Genomic DNA, 16,721 nt, shown 5'->3' with positions numbered 1-16,721 from the left:
GAGGGGCGAAGTGGTTGTTACATAAATGTCGGTTCTCATGGAGATAAATAGAGCAGTATCTTGCTGCCTCCCCAGCCATTACTTATCAGTTGGCACTCGTTCTGGAGGCCACATAAACACCACGCTTAGCTGATCTTGCACATTTCCTGCCGTTTCCCCTCTAGGTTTAAGGTAGTGTCAGTCACTAAAAACACGAGCATCCTGAATAGTGGAGGACTTCCTAAAGGATCTGCAGGTGCTGCTTTCTGCATTGCTAAAACATGTAAAGACTAAACATCTACAGCAGAGTCCTCAAATGAAAGGTTTCTTGCACTATTTTGTCTGCAGAAGAGCTGGGAAATTGCCTTTTTCCATTTGGTTTAAAACAAAAATGCTCAGAAATGTTTGGGGAATTTTCAGATTAAAATCCCTCCTGTTCCCCAGCCATGTGTACTTGTTTGCTCCCTCAGTTCTTAATTATGTGAAGTTTTTAGGGTTGTTTTAAGGAAGCATTGCAGGATAATATGTAAATCTGAAGCATAAAGCTACATAATGATGAACCTGCTTGTATCACATGATACAGAATAACAGAGAGTAGAGAGTCAGAGCTGAACAGTTGCTGGTAATAGCATGCAAGTGATCCATTACTTTACTGTGATCTGATTATTACTATTTTTAATTTGATTCTAATTGCTAATTCAGTTTGCTGCATACTGCACCTGGTCTTTCAAAATCTGGCCCTTACTGAGTACTGCAGGTTAAAACATACAGCTTTTCTGCCTTTGCCTTGCATATTGTGGCTCCACTAAAGAGTATTTTTTTCCATGCTGTGAAAGGATCACATGAAATGCTTTTCCTGTTCTGTACTTTTCAGTAACAAAAATTTGTAAGGTATGTTTGAATATCATTGATGCACAGTGGTTGTATTTGGTGAACCAGCAGTTCTAACACCATGATTGTTCCAGGTGGGAAGGATACGATAACATTCAGTGACCCAACCCTGCCCGTGATACAGCGGTCCAGGTCACCGTTGTTAGCGTTTGCTGATAAGCCACAGAAAACTGAAGTACAAGGTGAGCATCTGGAACGTAAGAACGTGATGAGAGCTGAGTACTCATTTCTTTCCAAATAAAATGTAATAAATTTTCATGCTGGGATAGCGGAAGGCAAAGTTTCAGTGATCACAGAAATTGAATACATCGTCCACAAGTAAAACAGATAGATGGTCCCAGTACAGATAGCAAAGGAACGACTGAAAACTGACTATGGAATGGATTGCATAAGGGTAGGGATCAGGTCTTACACCTCAAAGAATTTCCTGCCAGGTAACATGACACTGTGTGAAGTTATTCATGCCATCTGTTTTACAGTTAACTGATTCCTGCACTTTTCCCCTCAGTTAAAATGCACAGTAGGAAGCAGTCTGTGGAACTGGTTTAGCACTTTCCTGCATTATAGGTGATGTCTAGATGAATGGCTTGCTGATTGCACATGGTAAATTGAAATATCCAACTCATTTTCCCAGAGAAATTGACTGCTTTTTTCATAGTCTTACATGTGTTTTGTTAAAATCCTCCTCCAACAGCAAACTTTAACATTTCTTCAAAGTCAAGCTTAACTTTATTTGACAGTTGCTGATAACCTTGATTTGTTTTTCCTTAGTTTTTCATAATGGATGGGAGATGGATTATTTTATTTGCTTATTGGTATTTGGGTAAAGTTTTTAATGGGCATAACATTATGATATGCCCAGATTTTTCTCAGCTAACCATGAAGCATCATAAACAATTTATTTGTTAGTCCTGAAACTAAATAGATTGTGGCTTAATTTTGACTTTATAGTCCATGTCATTATCTGATAAAATGTGACAGCGAGGCTGATCTTTTTTTATAATCTTGATCAGCTGATATTTTTGCTAAAAATAAGAAGTGAAATTGTAATGAATAGTTCTCTGGTGAGTAATAACTCATAAATATTCATTCTTTTACCTACTTAATTGTTGATTTTTAATTAAATCTGCAGTTACTGAAAGTATTTACTTGGTGCATTATGCTCTTTTCTTTCCGTATTTGTCCTAGGTGAGGCTGGTTTTACAGTTGTGATTACAGGCTGATCAGACAGGCAGTCTGATCTGCCTGTCACATCTCATCAGACCCTCTTGCTGTTGCTTTGTAACACTGCCAAACCTTAGCTCTGGGCTGAAGCTTTACATGCTGTGTGTTTTCTACATCAGCTGATTTTTATTTTTTTTTAAGACAGCCAAATAACTTATTTTTTGTCTTAAATACTGATGATCACATGGGTTTTTTGGTGGGCTTTTTTTTTTTTCTTTTGTATGTTTGGATTTGGGTTGTTGTTTTTTTTTTTTCCAAATATGGAAGCATTTACTCTATCTACAATTATAGGAATTTGAAATCTAGGGGAAAGGTTTCCAGCCTGGGGAAGCAGTCTGGAGTTTCCATCTCATTCTGCATGATTCACTTACAAATCTCATCTGCTAAAAACAAACAAATGATTCTGTTGAGTTTACTTTGTGTCACCAGTGCTGGTAAAACTCCATATGCACCATTCCTTTGAGATAAAGTAAACTTAGAGGGAAAAAAACATGGAGCAGAGAGGGAAGAAAGGCCAGGATCAGGACTCTCAAGTGGTGGGAAGACTAGAGTAGGTGGAGTTTGACAGAGTTGATGGAAGTCTGAGGGAGGAGGGACCTGTGTGTGGCTGAGCAGAGGTCAGAGCACAGGAGTGAAGAATCAGAATGTTGGCAGTGAAAGCAAGATGTGATTAAAAGATATTGAAAGGTGGATGAGAAATGAGTGCAGTGAGTGTAGGGACTGGATAAACAAAGGGATGTGGAGTAGGAGCAGAAAGATAGTCAGGGGAAGAGAAGAGCAGAAGAAAACAGCCTTGGATAGGAAAGGACAGACAAGGATTAGACCTGTGGCAGTCATAGGAAGAATCAGCTCCCAGTGGGTCATCTTCTTTCCTCCTCTCTGTCCCATGACCATAATGAGAACCAAGGTTAATCACAGAAATTCTGTCATTAAACTAGAGTAGGTTAAGAAATTACTATTCTGCCTACACAAACAGCTTGGGTTTTCCCTTGCCTATGCCCAATATATCTGATAACCTGCAGTGAGAACTGAGGCAAAAGTCACCTCTGTGATAATTCAACTGGAGCAACTTTTTGGTGACAAAGATGAGCGCATATCTTCGACCAGCTATGCAGGGAACACCATAGTTTCTAGCAGTAGGTGATGCAACAATAACCTGTTCTGCTGCTCCAGATGCTTTTTCTGAAGGATGTTTGGGGCTGCCATTTTCCCTTCAAAGCCTGAAAAGGAAGCAGTGTGTTTTTAGCTTTAGTTTTAGTGGGGCATGTCCCTGTGCTTGGAGCTATGCAACTCCTCTGCAGTCAGCATCTATATTGGAATGATACAAAGGTACCTTTTGTACCACTCTACACAGAGAATGAGTGCTGTTGAGGTTTAGGAACTTTGTGCATATTGTAATTTTTCATCTATAACATGTACCTCCAAAATCTGGGTGACCTTGTCAACTGGGAAGAACACAGGAATGTGTTCATCTGTCATCATTCACCAAACAAGTGTGCTCTTGGTTAAAGTATTACTGAAATAAAAACAAAACTGCTCTTATTTTCCTGTTCATTGAATGATCAGTTGAGTAAAAACAGTTGATAACCAGAATGGCAATGAAATTCTTACTTATCATTATATATTAGACCTCATGTCATGTTGGTCAGTTACGGTCTTTTAAAAGAGTAGCATGGGTATTTGGTGCCTGTTTGACCCAAGAAGTCTACTTAACTTTTAAACAAACATTTGTTCTTTATCAGAACTTTTTATAATGCATCAAGTATTGCTCCAGCTAGATCTGTAGATAATCAGAGGGCTTTTTCAGGCTTTTTTATCCAGCCTATCTGCTTACCCTGGTGTCATCAAAGCCTCCTTTAATCTGCACTTGTTATCACTGTTTCAGTTAAGCTGGATGGTGGATGTGTGTAGGATCTAATGTGTGGTTCCTGTGTGAACATGCATAATGACAGAGTACAATCATATGAATTAAAGCCTGTCTTGTGCCACAAAATCTCACTTTATCCAATGCACAGGATGGATAGTGTCAAGGGATGGACTGTACTTGAGCATCACAGCTGCTAATGAACTGCAGCTTAGGGCTTTTCCACTCCATTGTTGAATGCCTTGTCCCTGCTGTACTGCCTGGGTGCTATTTCAGGCATTCCCTGAAGAAAACAATGCTGTTCTTCTATGAACTTTTCTCTGGTCATTTAGTGCTTTGAGAAAATTTATCTTCAGAAGATTACAGCAAGATGATAGGTTGGTGTTGTTCTACTGTAAGAGGGAAGAAACCGAGGCATGCAAAGAGGAAGATAGAGTCCCTGCTAATTTCGAGTGCTAGTTTGAGGTACATACATTTTGGCTCATTTGGTGCACTTTGATGTACAATACAAGCAGAGTAGTAGTGCACATCAAGCTTCTAGTTTTCCAGCTGACTTCTCAGATAATGAGGCTTAGATCCAGTGGATGATCACCTTTTGAAAGTTAATTTATCCCTGCCTTTTCCACAGACTTAAATTCCAGCTCTTCACAGTTGCGTTCCTAGCTTTGTTGATGGCAGTAAGAGTGTCTGTTCCCTTCGTGCCAAGCCTGGTCTCATTCACTCAGTAGCTCCCAAATTCTAAATGAGGCAGGTAAGATCAAGACAGTAGGGTGGTCCTCTGCAGCCAGGCAGTCCCATCCTTGTGTTAGGCAGGATTCCTGTGAGAGAAATGGAGTAAATTCTTATGTACTAAAAGGTAATGCATCTGCACAACAAGAGTAATTTTAAGCTCTCAAGGCAGACTTAATTTTGGTATTTCCTAATTTTTCTTTACTTTTCAAGCTTATTTTCAATGAGGCTTTCTGTCCTTTAATGGTCACATTAAAGAACACTTTCATGAGGGTATTTGCACATTGATTTTTTCTTTATTTTGACACTTTTTTCAGTGTTTGCCATTTAGTATAATGTTATACTTCAAATTCTTGTACAGCTGCTTTATGCTGTTACCCTAATCAAAATAATATTTTATGTTTGGAGAAATGTTGCAGGACCAATAACGAAACTTCATTATTGGATGAAAGCCTGTGAAAAGCTCCAAATAAATGGAGCTTGTGTTAACCCCTGAAACTGGTAGTGACGGGGGGATTAATGGTAAGCTGTGCCAAAAATTTCCATAGCTAGGTGCCTTGGAGTTGATATTCCTCTAGAAAAGTTTTCCTGACCTTGCTGTTCTACAGTATCGTACTATCTGACTCTGAATTGTTGGTTTTAGAGAAAGACAGGATCCAAAACAAGGCCAGATCCAGCAGGAAACTTAGTGTCGATTGTTTATTGTTTAAGGAATAGGCCTGGGAAGGATAGGGAAGTGCTCTTAAAAATTCCTTACTGAGATAAACATCTCTGTGGTCCAGCACTGGTAGTAATATTTTTCAGATCAGATATATAACAAATGCCTCCAGCTGACTCGAGTATCTTGTTGTTCCATTTCTCTTTCAGCAGAACAGAAGGGAGAATGTGATGAAACTTACGCTGTTGCAAGTGAGTCCCTGGCTCCAGAGGGAACAAACTTAAATAACAGAATCCAAAATAAACATTTTTACCCTTCATTACCTCAGCTATCTTCTGAGGAAGAAGACATAAACAAGCTTGGAAGTCAGATAATTAAACTGACAGTTGCAGAACTGGAAGGGAAAAGAGGAGGCGGTCCTGTGGGAGAGCAGAATGTGGGAGTTGGAGCAGAGCTTAATGATTCATCAGAGGCAGAGTTCCCACTTCCCAGCCCTGATCCATCTGACCCCACAGGTCCCTCAAACTCTGAGAATGAACGAACAGGTGAAACTGAGGTCCTGAAAGACAATGACAAAACCTTAGAGAGAGATTGTGAAATTCCAAATGAAAGAGGGGATCCAAATAACAGCACCGTGGATGTGGTTCGTACTGAGGACCCTGGAAGGCATGGAGGGCTCAGTGTTAAAACTGCAGACTCAAATAACAGCTTTGAGGAGCTCTCTGAATCTGAAAACAAGAAACCATCTGATGCTGCTGAAAACCGTGAATATTTGGATAACAGTTTGGCTTGAGGTATGAAATCCAGGCCCTCAAGCACCTTACTGTAATCCTTGTGCAGTGTCTGTGCTGTCACAGATATGATCAGTAAAATATTGTGCTGTAGGGTTGATTATTTTATACTGAACTGTTAATAATTCTTTAAAAAATATGCTTTTCTGTTAGTTCTGGCTGTAGTGTACCAAAACTGTAAATTACCTAAGGGAAAGAATTAGTGATGAGATTTAGTCATGTTGGTTTTTTGTAATGATTTGAAGTTTCTATATAGATTGATGTAATTTACATTAGTGTAATTGCCAGTGATAATGATTTATCTTGTTATCACTAGGCTCCTGAAACATGTATGGTCCTAGTGCTGGACTGTATTTTAATGCTGAGAAATGTCTCTTGAAGATGAAAAATTTGGAGTGATAAATTGAGAAGCATCCTAAGGCTGCAAGCTTTTGCTTCTTTGTCAGACTGTGTTCTTTTTCTCTTTACACATGGTGACTGTCAGTACATCCTTAGAATAAGATCACTATTCCCTTACAGGAAGTTTCTGAAAACCATTCCTGCATGTATATAGTTCTCTCATTACAAACCTTTATACCTTTGTATTTTGTCAACTGTACAAAATTTTTCCTTTCCTCTCCCAGCTCACCTCATGAAAATGAAGCAAGTTATTTCACCAGATACTGAGAGCCCAATTTAATGAGGCTCTGAAGGAAACATCATCAGAGAAGCCAGAAGTCTTACTGTGAGAAATAGCAGTGCTGTTCTAAAGCAAAGAAAACAGCAAGAGGAGAACCGGTGATGTCCTGTCCAGATACTTGGCTGTCAGTTTCTGGAATTGCATCCCTCTTCTTTCAGGAGCTGGAATGGGCACTTGGGCTTAGTTAATGGGTGATAGGTTTCAGCCTACTCCATCTGTACTTTCCTTTCTAAAGGAATTTTGTGTCTTTTTTATTTTCTTATTACTTAAAATTAAGGATAATTCTTCCTTTCCTCCTCATTTCAGCAGTCTGTGGTATGATAGAAGGATTATTTGCATTGTTGCCACTTTTTAAAACTTCTTCTTTTGAAGAGGTTTAGTCATAGAAAAATATTCCTATAATAACTGGGGGGAAAGGGAGCTGCTGTGTCATTCCCTAGCTTGGTCCTGATGCTGGACCTGTGCCACTCTGCTTCTAGGAAGGCAGCAACGAGGGAATACTTAACGTTGAAATTAGCAGCTGTTGGGGAAGGGGAGGCAGGTCTTTCCTCTCCTGTTTGTAGCATAAGGAATAGTCTCTGCAGCTGTGGAGCTTCTATGGGCCAGCAGCCGTCAAGGCAATTTTTCTGCTGGCTTGGGACCTAATTGTCTGTAAATGTTCATTTCTCACTCTAGAACTTGAAACCAATCAGAGAGAATTAAAGCAAATTTAATAAAATACTACTAATAAAAAGGAAAATCCCTCCCAGACTGAGTACTTCTTTGACAAATAACTGCCAGCTGCAAGTTTTTACAGCCCACTTGTCAGCTACTGAATAAAGAGAGTTTATATTAGCAGTACTGACAAACTCTTCTGTATGTGTAAGATGAGCTAGCAGGTGCTGCCATAATCAAGGTGTCAGAGCCCATGAACGGTTTGTATTCAGCAAAAGAAAGGCTCTATGTAAATTATTACATATAACTATAAGGAGTGATAGTCGGAAGGTGAAAAATGTGGCTTGTCTCTTCTCATGTGTTTTCCTTAGCAAGTGCATTTGTGTAACCCTTTCAGTGTCTGTCTGCAGGATATAAAGCCATACTTACAGTGCTCCTCAAATATGTGTGTTTTGTCTTTAAGGGTAATTGGACTTTGCAGCGTTCCACTGATGTTAAGCAGCAGTCCTTAGGAACAGATGTTACATAAATAGTTAAGCATATTAGGAACATGAAGCAGTAAAAAGTTTTTATTTTGTTATCTTGCTCACCATTAAAATTCCTCATTACCTGAAAAAAAACCCAAGAGTTTAAGTGTTTGAAAGAGTGTTAAGCTGTTCCCAGTAATTGTAACTGACTGAATTACTGACTCATTTTTGTGACAGTCAGAAGAAAAATAGCTGTAGAAACTAAAATCTCCAGGAGAATGTGCAGGATTTTTTTTCCTCTAATGCCTGAATGTCACATGAAGTAACATTTTGCTTGAGATGTATTTTTTCCATCTTTCACAGACTGATCCTGCATAGAGCTAAATATCAATGTGGTCAGAACTGAGGCAAGCAAATAAGAAGGCCAAGATTTCATGTACTGAGCTCAGAAATGTTGAGGATCTTTTACTATTTCCCTGTGCTGTGTCTTTCCTGACTGAGAGATGTGAGAATGAGCATTTTGCTTACAGTTCCTTAACAGTCCCAGTTAATGCTATTAGTTAATTAAGAGCCTGGTGTAAGGTTGAAACAGTGCTGGATCAACAGCTTTTTAGTGCCTCATTTGCTGATTCTTTTCAGTATGTCTTTTTTTTGAGAGCATACTGATGTACAACCCAACAATTAGGGCATCCTGGTAATTGTCCTCACACCATTCTCCCTCTTAGATGCTATTTTTAAATCTTTGCAATCACTAAATTCCAGTAAGATTCATAGATCTCTGAAAACCTCATTTCCAGTGTGATGTTACTGCTGCAATACTGGTCCTCTCCTTTCTCTTCTAGCAAATGCATATTCTAGGTACATTTTTAGCTTTCTCCCAGGAAGCCAAGACTTCAAAGCAAGGAGACTTACAAAAGTAAGAATTTGTTACTGCACTAGCTGATAAGTAATTAAATATTCTTGTCAGTTCTTCCTCAGATATTGCTTTAATTGATATTGTTGTGTTAATATAACAATGGTATTTTTTTTCCCAGTAAATTTATCTAGTGTTTTTTTGTGGACTCTACCTTAAATTTGAGGGGTGTTTTTGTTTTTTGTTTCGTTTTTTAAGACCTGTGTTCCCTTTTTCTACTACTTTAAAAGTGCAGAAATCACAACCAAACATGTAAGCCTTGTTGGTGTTGGGCTTTGGGGAAGCAAACTGGGAAGGGAATTTTGTGGCAGGAGTATGGAGAAGCTGCATTTCACAAACTGATTTTAAGGAGGTTGTCATACCTAAAGGTAAAGTCATGCATTATCAGTGAGAAGGATTTCATTTGAAAATATGATGATGTGGTTATTGGAAAAATAATGTTCACTGAATTTGTAAAATAAGTGTGTGAAAATGACTGATTAAGAAGCATCTTTTAGAATGCTGCTTCTTTTCTAAGTGAGACTATTTTTAAGCATATGGGAACTTGTATAATAAAGACAGTGGAATTTCTTTAATCCCTATGAGCTCAGGAATGTATTTCAAAATCTTAAGTGAGATTAAGTTGAAAATCTGCTACATTTCTAAAAGATAGCATTTTGTTTATGAGCTTCTGTTTTGTAGTTTGCTTTCTAAATTATGCAGTTTAATTTATTTGCAAACCAGTCTTTTGTTGCTGCCTGGATTAACAGCACAACGTGGTTAAATTATATTAATACATTTTGTCATCTTTAATAAAAACATTTCCTGATATACTTGCGCTACCTGCTTGTTTCTTTTTCTCTTCTTAGTATTAGATGAATGATAGCCATGGGGTGATGTTTTAATATTCTGTGTTAAATTTAAAAAGGAAAGCCTTATTAAGTGAAAGTTTTAAGGCTGAAAATTATCTTACTTTAATCTTTGCACTGTCACTTCTCCCAGCCCAAACTTTGTTCCTACAGTTTTGTATGGAGTAACAGACTCAGTATTTTTTTGCTTTGAAAAGAATATTTCTCTCTGATCTGCTAACTTTATCATCATGGTCTAAGCAGCATTATAACTTTTGTATATAACTTTGTTACTGACAGGCACAGACTGGAGACTTATACAAGGAGAAAAATATAATGGATCTGAAGTTCAACACAGCAATTTCTGTACTGTCCTTTTAGGGGAAGTCCACTACCAAGGTCTTGCAACACAACACCCAAGGCTGTTAACAGCATAGAGACCTTTCTGCTTTCCAAGTTGGCACCTAACTACAGAATAGAGTCTAATGAGAGGCACATTCTTACTTTTTTCCTGTAGTATTTAATGATCCCTTAAAAGACCCTTACAGTGCACAGATTCTTTAGTCCATTCACCCTATCTATCTGTACTCTTGCTGACATGCATTCAAGTCCTAAACTGCATAAAAGGGAATATTTTCCTTCAAGAAAACACAATGTTGAGTTGATGCTGGTTTTATTGATGGGCTTACATAAAGTAACCTCTACAAAAGTGATATGGATTTCACAGAGGAGCAAGCAAATGGGAGTCCTTTAGCCATATATCTTAGTGGGCAACAGCACAGCCTGAGTTACTTTGTGCTGCCCTGGCTGTAGCTGGCATTTTGGACTTCACCTAAGCCTGGCTGTATGTTCTTTTGAGACCTCTCTTCTTCTTGTCCATAACCTCAGGCAGTTTCTCTTCCCACAAGTTCTTGTTGCTTATCCCAATCACACAGCAAGCCAGACGTTTCCCAGCATTTCCATTTTCCAAACTGGCCTTATTATTGCCCTTGCCCATGTCATCTTCCTGCTCATGGATCACAACAGATCTGCCCATTATGGAATACGGACCAAAGACTGTGGCAAAGAGGTTTGTTTTGTATCTTCTGATTTTGCCTTCTTTAGGAAGAAAGTTGCCAAAATCTCCTGGGTGACGAGGGTGATTCACTCTGAAAGGGTTATAGTGTCCCCCTGTAGAATCACAGCCATTGCTGAGGTCTCCAAGCTCGTGGATGTGTATAGCTCTGCTAGATTGATTGTTATCCAATGGAAACCCATCCAAGTAAAAAAGGGCTTCCAGTCTTCCATATGGGTAACACTGCCTGAATAAGACTTGTCCAGTCACTTGCGGCTTGTCAGCATCTATTTTGGAGCTGGGCTTCATTTCACAAGTGGTGTAAATCATCCCATCAGTCTCGTTACCACGTGTTACTGGGTAGAGCAAATTCTGCCAGAGGTCGTTCACTTGTTTCTGTATTTCATGCAGCGACTCCTGGCGTGGGTCAGTTTCCTTGTCTGTTGTGACACCAGAGGCAGACAGGGCGAGCCCAGTGACCAGAGAAAGAATCAGAAACATCTTGGCAACTTCAAGCCTGCAAAAGATACAGGAAGGTACAAAGAATTCCAGGCGTTTTGCAGCAGTATGGCTGGAAAGGCACACGCAGCCGGTGGTGAGTTGAGTGAAACAGCTGGAACATGGTCCCGGTGGACTGCTGCTTGCTGAACCTGTCTCATGTGATGAACTGAAACTCAGTCAGAATATGTGTATTTAAACACATGCAACTGGCACCCATGACTAAAAGAAATTCTAGTGATTATATATTTTAAATTAGATCTTGATCTCAAAAACTACCTCTGTTTCCCTGCAGGAAGCAAGCAAGCCAAAATGTTTTAAAATCTGAGTTTGTATTTTTGTATTGTAGAAAAGTAGGCTTTTGTGCTCTAACAAATTCCAGCAAGACATTTTGCAAGAAGTTTTTTCTTGGTCCGTCTCCTTAACCACTAGTTAGGCATTACAAACAAAAAGTAAAAATCCAACAAGTTGATTACCTTGCAGAACCTCTCAGTAGTAGCTCTTTACCTCTGCTCCCCTAAACGAAGATGTGATCGGACAGAAGGCCAGAGCTGCTTGAAAGTGATGCTTACAGAAACTGCGTGTTTCTGTAGGAATTAGGTAATACTGGCTCAGGAGAGGCGGGAGAACTGCGGGAGGGGAGGGAGGCGGGGACGGAGGGAAGAAGGAAGGGAGGGGAGAAAGTTCTAAGCATTTTTGTTTTGGGCAGGGTGAATACTTCATCCTTTCCTGGTGAGTTTGTGAGTCTGGCTCTCGGTCCTCACCGGCATTTAAAAAAAAAAAAAAAAAAAAAAAAAGGCCACAAAACTTTGAAATTTATCTGCCTTTTGGTGACTTTATGCACTCATCTAAAACAAGTGAATTTCAGCAGGCAGGGAGGGGAGAGGAAAGAGCTTTATTAAGGCACAACTGGGCAGTTTGCTCACTTGTGTGCTGCTTATCTGGAGCTAGTTTGCATTTTTATTTTTTTGTTAATCAAAATAGAAACTGGTACTTGAGCAACATAAACTGTTCTATATGGATGTATGCAAAAGTTTTTGTGGATTTAGAAACAGTTTAAACTGTGATTATTGAGGTACATGTCAATGATGCCTCTGAAGTTTTAGGGTTAGTTTAGCATCTGCTCTGCTGCTTTACTCACTAAAATATCTGATCCTCTGCAGCCCTTCTGCTTTTTTTTTCTTTTTTTAAACTACCAGTGATTTCTTTCCTAAGAGAGAAGTACTGAGGCAGTGCAACATCAGAGTGAGGTGCACAGAAATTGCTCAGAAGCTGACTGGAGCATGGAGAGTTCACATGTGTTTCATCATCCCATGAACTAAGAAGTGCTCTTCTCTCAGGGGCATTGCCCTGCCCACAGCACTTCCCACTGATGTAGCTGAAATGTGGATTTGTCTGTCAGATCAATTTAACAGGGTGAGACTTCTGTGGAGAGAAGAGAGTATCTCTTATTACTCTGGAACAATTCTCAATGCAAGAAAATTGCAATGAAAAATCCCTTTTCCCAGTCTTCTGCCAGCTGGATAAGGAATGGGACTGTCAGCTTCTGCAATGTAAAATTGTGTGTGTTAATCTTACCAGTATCATATACCACATCAGATGCAAGATAGTTATGTGAGAGAGACAATTTTTTTTCTTTATGTATGAGGGAGAGTAGAGCTGAAGGAAATGTCAGCTACTCGGATCATTAGCCAGGGAAATACAGAATTAACTAACTTCATTTTTGAATATTGGAATATTGAATGTGTTACTTCAGCTCTTCAGTTCTTAATCTGCGAAACAGGACAACTGGTATTTCTTCAGTGTATTTACAAGTTTTTCAGATCACTGTGCTCTTGGGCTCTGTGCAGTGTTCAGTGGGAGCTGAGCTCTCAGAGCAGCTGAGTGCCAGGATTGTCCATCACCCCAAGGCTAACGTGGCCTCCTTTGCAGCTCTTCCCAGCTTTATTCACTGGCACTCTCTGAGCTGGGAAAAGCCATACTTGCAGTGTAGTAATACTATGAAACTGCTTGGGTTTAAAGCATTTGAAAGTTTTATAATCAAGTTTTCTAAATAGACACAAAAAATGTTCAGCTAAGACTAGCCAAATGCACAGGTTTAAGTTTGTAAAATACAGGAAGCAAACATCCAGTCTAGATACTATTAGAAAAATTACTTCTTAACAACATAAACCATTTTTCAAGGGGTCACAACAAATGGAGGGAATAAAAGAGTATCATTCATCGTTTACTCTTTGAGTTACAAAATAGTGAACTGCAATTGAATTTAATACTTTTACAAGGAAATTCTTGAGCCAACAATCAGTACTCCAAGAAAATAATTGTAAAGCTTTAATTGAATTATAAGGCATTTTGAAATATGTAGGGACAGAATTTTAGCTTGCTTAAATACAGCAGTGTTTCTGACTTCAGTGGTATTTGTGCTGCCTACAGCAGCTGGGATTCCATCCCTGGAAAAACCTACTTGCTGCTTTTTTTTTGATGTACTGCACATGAGGGAGGGAGGCAAAAATGCAGAAGGTGTAAAGGAGATGATCAAAGGGACAGAAAGGACTGCAGCAAAGTGAAATGATGTATTTGTACTGCTATACACTTCAGAGAATGAAAAGGAAATAGTAGCTGTGGGCTGCTGTCAGAAGGATGCATTTTAAAAAGAAGAAGGGCTGATAACTACAAGGAATGCAATTGCCAGGGTGATTTGGCATTCATTTTGAGTCTGAAAGATGATCACTAAGTACTAACCAGGTGTATCATTAAAGTCTGCTACTACCCACTGCCTATGTTTTAATTTTCTGGTTACAAAGAGGTTCGAATAATGGGCTTGACAGCCTTTAAAGCAGACAGCAGTTACTGGGAAGAAAGTCCACAGTGACCTGACCATGCACTTGTGTTACAGTCACTTCTCTAAAAAATAGACCTCTGCTTTTGGTCCAGTTCTACGAGATCTTTTGTATCCTGAGTTTCAAGCAATATCCTAAAGTTTCCTGGGCTATACAACACAGAATAGTCAAAACAACTTCTGCAAGGCTCTCTAGACCACACAGGAAGAATTTTGTTTTATAGTGAGCTTTATACCAGACTCTGCTTACAAGCTCCCAGTCCATGCTGTGGCCTCCAGGGTTGGTTGGTCGGTGGGCTTGTTTTGCAATGACACCATTCCTATTGCATTACTCTCCTGTTTGACTTAATATTGTTTGATTTGTCCAGCACAGAGATAAACACGATGAGGAAAACACTGCATAGGAGAGAATCCTTTTATAGCAAGCTGTAGCCTTTTTTTTGTCTCCAGCAGTTAGATCTGCTCTTAGTGGTTTTTTTGATAGAATGGTTTTCCATAAAAACAACACCCAGAGAAGGAAACTTGTATGTCTTTGGGAGTGAGTGATGGAGCTGACTGCTTTTCTCCACATATGGCAGAAGCTGGAGCAGCTGAAAGAAAGGGGACATTTTTAGCCTGAGGGAAACAGTCAAGATCCTTGGGCACCTGATCTGCTCCTTTGGTTTTGGTGGCTTTCTGCCATTTCTGAGTCACAGGAGCCAGTTATGCTGGTGGCTCATCAGGCAGCAGCAGGAGCATGCAGGATTTGGTGGTGTGTGGAGTTAGAGACTGCAAGGCAGCAAAACTTCCACATATTGAGATTGGTGAGGTATCGTATGTGCTGTGTGCCCAGCCCCGTGCGTTATCTGGTGTGTCCCGGTACCTGCACAGGGTCTGCAGCCAAAGCCTGCAGTGTTGGCTTTTGTCTGTAGTGCTACGGCAGTGCAGCCAGGGGGGCAGGACAAGGAAAGCAGCAATGCAGCCAAGGCGGCAGGATGAGGAAAGCAGCAATGCAGCCAGGGGGGCAGGACAGGGGAAGCAGCAATGCAGCCAGGGGGGCAGGATGAGGAAAGCAGCAATGCAGCCGGGGGGGGCAGGATGAGGAAAGCAGCAATGCAGCCAGGGGGGGCAGGACAGGGGAAGCAGCAATCCAGCCAAGGCGGCAGGATGAGGAAAGCAGCAATGCAGCCAGGGGGGGAGGACAGGGGAAGCAGCAATGCAGCCAGGGGGGCAGGACAGGGGAAGCAGCAATGCAGCCAGGGGGGGCAGGATGAGGAAAGCAGCAATGCAGCCAGGGGGGGCAGGACAGGGGAAGCAGCAATGCAGCCAGGGGGGCAGGATGAGAAAAGCAGCAATGCAGCCAGGGGGGCAGGACGGTGCGGTGGCTCTGGCTGTTCCCTGCCTGCCCTGTTGCTGACTCGACCTGTGAAGCTCTCGTGGAGCTCTGGCACTTGCAGGGCGCAGCTCTGCCCTGGGCTGAGCTGGTTTAGCCTTTTCACCTGCGTGGGGAAGACAGGGCTGGCACTGGGCTGTGGGCAGCACACATCTCACAGGAATTATGATGGAGCAACTTTGCAATTGCTATGGAAAAAAAAAAAAAGAGAGAAAACAAAATATTTTGCTGTAGCAAATGGAAAATCCGTTGCTGGTCGTGACTTATTCTTCCTGTTTAATCCTGTTCCTTGACTTGGTATTTCTATTTAAAGAAATAAAAATATTTACTGCCTGAGATAAGCATCCATTTATAATATTCTTAAAAAAGCGCTATAAGCATTTCCAACTTTTCAGGGCATTACCCGTAACAAAACTCAAATAAATAAACAAAAGGGAAATAGCACTGTTCTCTCTGGGGAATAATTTCTCTTGCAAATAGAAGCTCATGCAACTGTCAAACTACTCTGTGTCAGCCAATTTGAAAAATTCTTTAAATTCTTCCTCTTTAATAGCTTGTGAGGAAATCATTTTATGAGAGTGAGGGAGAGATGATCTGTAAGTAAGCTTTCAGAACAATCTGCATTCAGAAACTCATTCTAAGTCTGTCAACCTAATTTAAAAGAATTTCATCTTCACATGTGAATATAAAATATAAATACGTAATATAAAAAGTAGGGATGGAGCCCAGCTATTAGATAATTTAGGTTATTATTTGTGTTTGCATTTATTCCCTGATCTTTTATAAAATGTTTTCCTTTCCTCTTTGTAGCATTAATGTGATGAGGGGTTTGCTGTTTGAGACGAGGCAAGAAATAAACACAAGACTTTTTTCAAGCTCAGTGCTCAATGGCCACAAATAGAAATATCTTGGGGTTTTTAAATTTCAAAGTGCACATTGCACACATTGTGCATATTTGCACAACTTCAGCTCTGTGTATAGCTTCATTTGTAGCTCGGGAGTCATAGGAAAGCTGGATCTATGTCAGATCAGATGTATGAGCAGTGGTTACCTACAAATAACTAAATACAAATAAATTCCTCTTTTTATGACACTTAATAGCAGCTGTCTCAGTAGTCTAATGGTCATCACAGATTAACTGAGCATGATTTTCAGATATTTCTGTCCTTAGTGTACTAAAAAGACACAGCCATTGGTAACAGGCCACACCCTGCCTTCTGTTTGTGTGTATCATCACCGCTTGGTTTGTGTCTATGCTATGGCCTGAAAGGGATTTAGAGGC

General features: G+C 40.1%; 2 protein-coding genes across 5 annotated transcripts in view; one reads left to right on the top strand and one right to left on the bottom strand.

The window, feature by feature from the left end:
- Window positions 1-9,661, top strand: part of CCDC149 (coiled-coil domain containing 149) — a 52,233-nt gene extending 42,572 nt beyond the window's left edge. For 2 of the 4 annotated variants that reach the window (XM_088056531.1, XM_088056530.1), the window contains 3 exons: window positions 945-1,052; window positions 5,558-6,139; window positions 6,760-9,661. In XM_088056531.1, the coding sequence (XP_087912657.1) occupies window positions 945-1,052; window positions 5,558-6,138 (689 nt within the window). In that variant the 3' untranslated portion in view covers window position 6,139; window positions 6,760-9,661. Of the gene's footprint in view, window positions 1-944; window positions 1,053-5,554; window positions 6,140-6,759 lie in introns of all 4 variants that reach the window. The other 2 variants (XM_014262696.2, XM_088056529.1) reach the window with 1 other exon arrangement.
- Window positions 9,662-10,332: 671 nt separating this feature from the next.
- SOD3 (superoxide dismutase 3) lies at window positions 10,333-11,843 on the bottom strand. Its single transcript, XM_005517798.3, has 2 exons — window positions 11,705-11,843; window positions 10,333-11,247 (listed from the first exon to the last, which is right to left on the bottom strand). Exon 2 carries the CDS (start codon window positions 11,229-11,231, stop codon window positions 10,509-10,511), a length of 723 nt encoding a protein of 240 aa, XP_005517855.2. The 5' UTR covers window positions 11,232-11,247; window positions 11,705-11,843; the 3' UTR covers window positions 10,333-10,508.
- Window positions 11,844-16,721: the final 4,878 nt, after the last annotated feature.

This window comes from Pseudopodoces humilis, chromosome 6 (assembly GCF_049639895.1).
Source record: "Pseudopodoces humilis isolate 2021_Gansu_Grassland_sample_001 chromosome 6, ASM4963989v1, whole genome shotgun sequence".
Taxonomy (NCBI): domain Eukaryota; kingdom Metazoa; phylum Chordata; class Aves; order Passeriformes; family Paridae; genus Pseudopodoces; species Pseudopodoces humilis.
The sequence above is the reverse complement of the archived record's forward strand: the minus strand, read 5'-3'. Positions and strand labels throughout refer to the sequence as shown.